At 43.8% G+C, this 9,219-nt stretch overlaps 1 protein-coding gene across 1 annotated transcript in view; it reads left to right on the top strand.

The window, feature by feature from the left end:
- The first annotated feature begins 267 nt into the window (after window positions 1-267).
- The window catches only part of TPD52 (tumor protein D52), a 35,985-nt gene continuing 27,033 nt past the window's right edge, over window positions 268-9,219 (top strand). The window contains exons 1-3 of the mRNA XM_029923295.1: window positions 268-421; window positions 6,259-6,263; window positions 6,436-6,537. Coding sequence (XP_029779155.1) covers window positions 283-421; window positions 6,259-6,263; window positions 6,436-6,537 — 246 coding nt within the window. The 5' untranslated portion in view covers window positions 268-282. The remainder of the gene's footprint in view (window positions 422-6,258; window positions 6,264-6,435; window positions 6,538-9,219) is intronic.

Here is a 9,219-nt window from a genome sequence, read left to right as displayed (position 1 = left end):
GCTCCGCTCCCCTGTGCTGTTTGTTTCTTTGTTGACCGAAATGAACAGCAGGTGGTGAAGAGCCCTAAGGTTGCCTGAGATAAGTCATTTATTAAACTGGCCTGCTTGTCCTGAGGGTGTGAGGGCTTTGAGAGAAGTGCCACACCTGGGCCAGGAAGCCAGGCTCTTTGAACCCTGGGGTTGCTTTCTTCAGCAAGGTTGCCCATGGCGATGGGACCAGAGCGGCACCCACCTGAAGAATAGCAGGTGGTCATAAAACCATGCGTTCTGCCTTTGTCTGGAATGGACTGTAGAGAGATGGACTTTTATGAAGATTACCAGTCCCCGTTTGATTTTGACACAGGCGTGAACAAAAACTATCTCTACTTGTCTCCTAGTGGAAACTGGTCTCCATCCGGATCCCCTACTCTGCAGAAGTCCGGTAACTATTAATTTCCTGAAGTTAAATGTGCTGTAATAAAAGCCAGACGCAACTTGGGTGAAGATGTACCGCGGCATTGCTGGGTTGAAACTAGTTAACAAAGCAGCCATACATTCATTCCATGCAGAGATAGATGGCTCAGTAAATATTTAGAATCTGTTTATTTATATGTAAAGTAGGAACTTTGATTTTAAAGGTCATTCTATTTATATGAACATTAGAGTTCTGATCACTTTGAGTTTATTGAGCTGATTAGTAACAAAAAAGGTGGGAAGGTCTTTGCTATATGTAATTTATGAAGATACACACTGATTTTGTCTTTGTTAAGATGAGGCGTAAGCATCTGAAGCACTGAGTACACTTAAAGTCCTGGGAGCAGGCGTCCTGGGTTTTGTTCTGGAATACGGAGAGCAGCATACAGAAATACCTAGGCAAGGGATTTTTTTTAAAAAAAGAACTCACTGTTGCTGTACCTTTGGAAGCAGCCCTTCCTTGACATGTGTGTTAGTATGACATTGTTTTGAAGCCCAGGTACCAGCAGGGAGAATCTCAGTTTATCAGCACAAGGCTGGCCGCTGCCTTAGGACATGATCCTGGCCAGTTCTCTCATTTTACAGCTTAAGTTTGGACCCCACCAAACGACCTCCTCTGTAACTTGCTGGAGAAGTGAGCACATTTTCTTAGAAGTTAATTTTTTCCTTATTAATGAAGACGAGGTCGTACTTTGCTCTTTATAAGTGTAAGAAGTGGGTAGTAGGAAACAAAGTGGTAAAGGAGATACTTAGTATTTTTTTTCCAATTAAAATTAGTGCCTTTTTTCCAATTAAAGCACACTACTAAACTTGAGCACTAGTGGGTACATGAATTTGTTTTTAGTTTTTGTTGCTCACAAGTAGAGCTTGTGCTGAAAAGCAACAATTCGTCTATTGGTTGCAGCCATGGCCACCGGTGGGGTGTGGTTTGGATTTCCAGGAAGGGAAAGATGTTGGTGATAGTAGGTTAAAGCTGGTTTCTAGAAGTTGGGGACTGGGAGGCAGCTGTTCGAGGTCCGCCGGGGGTGTTGGATTGCCAGGGCCCTCTCCCCTTCCCCTGTGGCCAACCTTGGAATTCTGCAATATAGGGGATCCTGGCCCCTAAAAGGATGGCACCATCCATCCTAACTTCTAAATCCTACGTAAAGAAAATGCTTCAAGAACAACACATGGGAGGAAGTTCAAGCTCGATGACAGAGTAAAGCCCCAGTGACCGAGGGCTATGGATGTCAGGGCTGTAGTTGCGAGACTGCAAGTAGATCTTGTTGATTGGTATGCAAGGGGTTGAGGTTCTTGGGAGGATTTACCCGGCTTGCTGTAGTTCTCTTCCACTTCCCTGGCATCTCTTTCACCTCCTTTCACTTTCCCTAGTTGCAGTAATTGCTGCCTTTGGATGTTTGCTGTTAAAAATAAAGCAGTTAGGAACATCGACTGTGTCTTTTGGCAAATTTCAAACAATTGTCTTCTCAATTCTTAGTAGCCGTCTATACGAGTCTGGGCTCATGATATTAAAAATAAAATTATATTTAAAAAAAAAGGCAAGTTAGCAACCAAAACTAAAACCAAACTCATATCCCCACTAGTGCTCAAGTTTAGTAGTTGGCTTTAATTGAAAAAAAAAAAAAGAGGGGGAGAAAGCATTAGAACAAACAGAAGCCACCCTAAGCAGTCATTCAGTAAGAACCTGGTGATTCTAAAATAACCAAATAAAAGAGGATCTAGAACAGTAATCAGTAGTGTCTGTACTCTGGACCCCTCAGAGCACAAGAAGCCTACAAATCCGTTTGAACATCAAGCATGAGCATGAGGCATAGACAGGATGAATCCTTTGTCTTGTGTGCATTTGTGCTCTTTGTATTTCTGTGAAGTAGCATTAGGACAGCTACCTTATGAATGCATTTAAAAGTTCATGTGGCTTTTGGTCACTCTGCATTTTCTTTTTTTTTAATGTTTATTTTTTGAGAGAGAGAAAATGTGAGTGGGGGACGGGCAGAGAAGGAGGGTGAGAGAGAGAATCCCAATCAGGTTCCACGATATGTGCGCAGAGTCCGACGTGGGGCTTGACCTCCCGAACCACGAGATCATGACTTGAGCTGAAATCAAGAGTGGGACACTTAACCAACTGAGCCACCCAGGCGCTCCGCGCTGTGCATTTTCTTAATCAGCAAATAAGTAGTGCACACGAAAGCGACTGATGGTAAAAGGAATCCTACTCTGAACGGTTGGGAATGCCAATCTGAAAAACCTATTCTTTGGTATTTATCTGAGCCATGATGAGGCAAATGAGAAAGTAATGAGCTTTAATCTGTGGGCAGAATGTTGCTAAGAAGCAGTCTTAGTGGAGGATAGGATGAGGGCCAGTGCTGGAAGGAACAAAGGGAGGTCTTTGATTAGGGATTTTCAGCCCATGGTTTGACAAGCTGATTTATGATTTTCAGAATCTGGAATATAAGGTCCGTTAGGGATGTTAGTCCTTTTTGATCACTATTCTTCACCAGCACTTGAAATAGTCCTTAACATCTATGGCTTAACAAATACTTGATGAATGAATGAGTGCGTGAGTGAGTGAATGAATGAAATGAAACTGTCAAGGACTAGTTCACACTCTAGCTCATTTTCCAGATGTGAACATTGAGGCCAAGAGAGCTGTTGGAAACCACATTGGTACTCACACTCCTCCCTCAGTCTTCAAGCCAGTGGGGTTTTTTTTTGTTTCTTTCTTTGTTCTGCTTTTTATCACACTATCTTGACCTCTTTGGTGACAGATACTATAGAACAGGCTAATCGGTCAAGGTGTAGGGGCACCTGGGTGGCTCAGTCAGGTAAGTGTCCAACTCTTGGTTTTGGCTCAGGTCAAGATCTCATGGTTTGGGAGTTTGAGCCCTGCATTAGGCAACTTGGTGACAGTGTGGAGTGTGTTTGGGATTCTCTATCACCCTCTCTCTCTGTCCCTCCTCTGCTTGCATGCTATCACGATCTCAAAATAAATAAATTAACTTCAAAAAAGAAAATTAAGGGGCAGCTTGGTGGCTCAGTCAGTTAAGCATCTGACTTTGGCTCAGGTCATGATCTCGTGGTTCATGGGTTCAAGGGTTCAAGCCCCGCATCGGGCTCTGTGCTGGCAGCCCAAAGCCTGGAGCCTGCTTTGGATTTTATGTCTCTGTCTCTCTCTGTTCCTCCCCTACTTGTACTTTGTCTCTCTCTCAAAAATAAATAACCATTATTTAAAAAAAAAAAAAAGGAAATAAAAAAATCATGGTGTAGTGTTTCCTGCCATCACGGGCTTACCATGGGGGTATTTTGTTGATTATTGATGTGCCGCGTGGACATGTACATTCCACTCCGTCTTTGCACTTGCTGGCCAGCACAGCCCTCTCTCAGCCAGCGCCGTCTGTTGCACTTTCAGTGACATTTGCAGAGATAATTTCCCAAGTGCTATTTATGTAGAATCATTCTTCCTCTTAAAATTTTTCTACTGTACAGAATGATGTAGCCCTGTTGTATAAAACATCCGTGGTTATTTCTAGCGACTTCAGGAAATAGGATCAGGAGCCATTGAAAAATACGATATTTCAGTTATACACTGTTGTGTGAAACTCTAAAAACACTGAAAAAACTCAAATTCCTTAGCTCAGAGTTGTTCTTTTCATTCTGTTTTCATTACTTTTTGGTTTCTACTCATCCTTTTCAGGGAAAAGGTTATTGTTACTTCTTGAGCGTTTTTCATAATTAATTGTGAAAGTCTTAAATAGCAAATACTATATGGCTTACAAAATAAAAATGAGAGCAGAATTGAAGTTTCAGGGAACTTCCTTATTCCTCCAGAGGAAATTTAAGAATGAAAGTGACTTCCTCCCCGGGGAGCCCCAAATTTCTCCAGGCCTGACCTTCCGTCTGTCTTTGTGGACTGCCCCGGTTACTCGTGTTACACTTGATTGGGTTGGGAGGGCAGATGGTTGGGAAGTATTACACTGAAGACCCCCCTCCCCCCATTTATTTTTTTAAGATGAAAGAGATTTAAGGAATTTCTGGAGGAGGTGAGTAAAGCATTTGAAAATCCGGATGTGTTCTACATTTGTGATCTTTCCTTCCTCCTCTGCTCTTTCTGTGAAGTTCTGGGAGGGTGACCTTTTTGGGTAGAAAGTTGGCCGCTGGTCAGGGCCCTGCTTTCAGAGGTCTCAGGAGCATCTGGGGGCCTGCTCCCTTTTCGTTTTTGGCCTTAGAGCTGCCCGTCTCCCCTCCTCTTCAGTGGCCCTCACATTGCCCAGGGGATGGGTCTTTCCCCAAATGGACTGAGTCGGGTTTCCTTGGTTTTTTGTTCCTTGCTGTCTCGACGACAATTACTCGACTCATTTTTCTCTTTTACTCTGTTGTACTATTATCACCACGGGCAAATATGGGAAATTATAGCCTTAAGAAATACACGGTTTTCATGGCCTGTGCTGTGAATCTCTTTCTTCTGAACAAAATCTGTGTCAAATAGCAGGTGTCAGACACTCCTTTGCCCTAAGTCAGTAGTTTTCAACCTGAGGCAGTTTGGCTTCCTGCAGGCATCTGGCCACAACCAGAGCCAATTTTGAGATGATTTTGGTTGTCACAACTGCAGTTAGCTGTGGGGAGGGCCTGCCACTGACATTAAGTGGGTAGATGCCTGCATGCGGTGTGGATGAGGCACAGGATGGATGCTCCCCACCGCGTTGTCCTGCTCAAAGTGCCCCTCGTGCTGTGGCTGAGAAGCCCTGTGTTATGTAGATCCTTCGTTTTCACCATCTCCTAAAAGAGAGAAAGGGTCTCATTTGTTTAGGGTTTCACTTCATTGTGGGGACCTCTACATATTCCTCCCACCTCCGCTGGGATTTTTTTTCCTTTTGGAAACCAAGAAGGCCCAGACAGTGGGAGCCCCAAGTTCAGACTTCTAAGATGAGAAATACCTTTATCTTCTGATATTTTCTTTTTTGTGGCTATTACTACTAAAGGTATTTCAAACTCTATGTTGTATCTCTTTTTGTGTCTCTAGGCCTAAAGAAAAAAAAGCACATATTTGCTTTTGCTTTTTGCATATGTAAAACAATACTTAGAGACTCAAGTTTCTTCTTTTTTTTGACATCGTAATAGAAGTATGTATTTTAAATATTTCAACAAATAGATATTTGGGTCCAAAAATTTTCATACAATCATACTTAAAAGTAGACCAAAAATTTTATATTATAAACTTTAAAAGAGAAAAGGAATAGTATTTGTACTCTATTCAAACAGGATTGCAAACCTACGTGGACTGCACACTCCAGGAAGTGTGGTTATCGCTGGGTGAGGTGGCGGCTCTGGGGCGCCCTGGGACGTGGAGAGGTTGGCCTGAGGGTCATGTCCCTTAGCCTGGGAAGGACCATTTTCTCAGGCTGTTAGGTGGAGAGGAGCAGGAACGGAGAAGGGAAGGTGGGTCTGCCTCTGCGTTTCTCAATGCAGTTTAATCTCTTACTTCCCTTTCCCCATGGTTGGACAACAACTCTTTTAAATATTCCATTTTTAAAAGGCCAGATTCCCTACCTTGTCTTGAAAGGTTTTGAAACTCACTTGCCAGAAGGCCGTATTGGGCCAAATAGGTTCTCATGGTTCCTTCCAGCTCCTAAGTGCTGTTGATTCTTTCCCTTCCTCCTCCCTTCTTTCTTCCTTCCTTCCCGTCCTTCCTTCTAGTTTATTTATTTTGAGAGAGGGTGAACTCATGTGCGAGTTGGGGAGGGGCACAGGGAAAGAGACTTAACGTTTCTTACTCTTACCTTGGTTCTAAAGCCGTTGTTCCCTCTGAAGATTGGGTAAGAGTGGTGTGTATAGTCTAATTTCCTAGAGAAGCTTCTAGGGCTCGATTGTACTCTTGGGTAGGCGGTGTTAACTAACTTGCAGAAGCTCCTCTGCAGCTTCTTTCCCTTCTAACTGAATTGTCTCGGGAGCAGCTGACATCGTATTCCTCCTGCTGTAATACCGCAGGCGCCCGTGTACAGCCACGGCATGTTTGACTGTGAGCGCACTTTGCCTGTGACGTGCGGGCATGTGACCTACTGCAAATGTAACAGTCTTTGTATAGATGATGTATGAGACAGAAGTTGTATCTCTTTAGAAAAATGACATCTTCTATCTGTTTTATTTTTTTATTTAATAAAATTTTAACTTTTTGTTTTAAATAGAAAAATCTCTGTAGGTGAAAGCAGTGAAATGAGAAAGAGATACAAAATAACAAGCTCAGGGTATAAGGTAGACAGTGAAGGGAGACTGAGTTCTTCTGTAACTCAACTGTGTGCCTTCCTGTAATTAATTTATTCCGAGAGTGCTACTGAGTGTCCGTGAGCCAGATGGTGTGCTGGGCTAAAGATGCAGGATTGGAACACATGCTGCCCAGCCCAGCAGGCTGTGTCCAAAGAAGAGTAGACATTGCCCACAGAGTGTTATGCCCAGAGCAGGGCGTGGGCAGAGTCCAGAGAAAGCCTCCAAGAGCAGGAGGCACTTAAAACTGATGTATTGAAATGAATGGGATTTGGAAATAAGGAGAACGTTTCCAGAAGAGAAATTAACAGATGCAAAGGCCTAAGAAACAGAGAGCATGATTCGGAAAGAGATGGGGGAGGTAGTTGTAGAAAATTGGGAATGTTGTTAATACCGCTGAATTGTCTGCTTAAAAATGGGTTAGGATGGCAGATTTTATGTTGTATATTTTACCACCAAAAAATCAAACGGGCACAGAATGTATGGAAGGCAGTTAGTTTACTGTTGAGTTAATACATAAAATAAAAAGCATGTCTCCCTAGGAACCACAGGTTGGAAGATAGAGTGAGTGTGTTGGGCTGGAAGGCAGTGGCAGGAGATGAGCAGGCCGGCTCCTGGTGTCAAGAGCAGTGAGCTTCACTAGGAAGTGGGAAACCCTGGAGGGATTTAGGCAAGGGAGTGCCATGGTCAGAGTCCTTCTCTGGTGGCAGGGTGGTGAAGGGATTGGAGGGACGGACACCTTCAAGGACCTTTAGGGGCAAGATTCTGAGCAAGAAGTCATGAGAGCCTGAATGAAGGCAGGAGTGGTGGGTTCAGAGAGGAGGCGTGAGGTAGATGCCTGGTGGGGGGTGTGAGATAGAGCCATATCTCAGAGGTAAAAAGAAAAATCCCAGGAGGGCAGATGGGGAGGTGTCACAGGAGGGAAGATTCCAGACCAAGGTTCGGGGCTGATGCCTTGGAGGTATCAAATAACATGCTGATTGACAGCTGTCATATTGAAGATGCAGAGGAGAGGCAGATACCAGGTGGCAGGGGGTTGAAGAGAGATGGGAAATGAGGGGACCCTGTGAGAGGAGAGAGCACATGTAGCACGTGGAAAAGTGGGGCAATAGCACGTCCTTACTGACAGTCTAACATGTGCCCACTCTCTGTGTTCATTACCCTTTAAACTGTTCCTACAGAAACCTGGAGAGCTATGTGGTATTGCGTGTTTTTAATACTCATTTATTTCTTGATCTGTTAATTTATTTATTGTAAAGCTTATTTATTTTGAGAGAGAGAGAGAGAGAGCAGGGGAGGGCAGAGAGAGGGAGAGACAGAATCCAAAGCAGGCTCTTTGCTGTCAGCAAGGAGTGGATATAGGGCTCAAACTCATGAATGGTGAGGTCATGACTGGAGCGGAGGTTAAGAGTTGGACACTTAATTGACTGAGCCACCGAGGCACCGTGTGTGTTGTTTTTTAAAGAGGTAATGGGTTTTTGGGGAGTTCAGTTTCCTAGGGCTGCCATGACAAAGTGCCCCAAAGTGAGTGACTTAAACAACAGAAATGTGTTCCGTTTCAGCTCTGGAGGCTAGAAGTCCAAAATGAAGGTATCCGCAGGACCATGCTCCTTCTGTAGGGAAACCCTTCCTTGCCTCATCCTAGCTTCTGCCGGCCGCTGGCGTCCTGGCGTCCCTTCGCTTGCAGTTGTATCCCTCCAGGTTGCCTTCGTCTCACATGGAGTTGTCCCTGGGTCTCTGTGTGCTCTGCACGTTTCCAAGATGTTCTCTCTGGGTTTCTGTGTCTAAATTTCCTTCTTCTTAAAAGGACACTAGTCATTGCATTAGGGCCCACCCTAATTTACTGTGATCTAATCTTGACTATATTTGCAAAAACCTGTTTCCAAATAAAAACACATTTGCAGGTGCCAGGGGTTAGGAAATGGAATGTATCTTTTTGGGAGACACCAGTCAAACCTACAGCACCATCTAATTTCAAAGTTCATGCTTATCTTTTTCTACTCTTAAAAAAAAAATCCCTGCCCCTAGATTCCTCATCTTATTCAATAAAGTATTTTAGTGAAATGATCCAAAAATTTTTTTCAGATCTGGAATATATAATGTGGATAAAAAGTTTTAAATTGACAGTCAAAGAAACTCTTTCGGGGAAGCAGTTGGTCTTATTTGGGTAAAAGGTCAAAGCTGATCTTCAGGGAGGAGAGAACCGTGGGGGCGGGTGCTCGGCTCTGGGGTAGCTTGGGACGCATCCATAGGACCTGAGCCGGAAGGGTCCTCTCCCAACCCGTCATCCGGGCTTAGTTTTAATTGTAGGTTCAAAATCTGTATTTTAAGAAAGGCTTTGCTTCCTTTCCTGGTTGAAATCTTGGGGAGTGTGTCGAAGAGGTGGGTATGCATGGGAAGTAAAGAGAAACTTCATTTGAATCAATCTTTAACCAGGAAATCTGTTCAAATAAAGCATTAACATTTGCTCTGTTCTTAGTGTTCTCAGTACCAAGATGAAGAGAGAAAGGT

Source organism: Suricata suricatta, chromosome 15 (genome assembly GCF_006229205.1).
Source record: "Suricata suricatta isolate VVHF042 chromosome 15, meerkat_22Aug2017_6uvM2_HiC, whole genome shotgun sequence".
In the NCBI taxonomy this organism is placed as follows: domain Eukaryota; kingdom Metazoa; phylum Chordata; class Mammalia; order Carnivora; family Herpestidae; genus Suricata; species Suricata suricatta.
The sequence above is the reverse complement of the archived record's forward strand: the minus strand, read 5'-3'. Positions and strand labels throughout refer to the sequence as shown.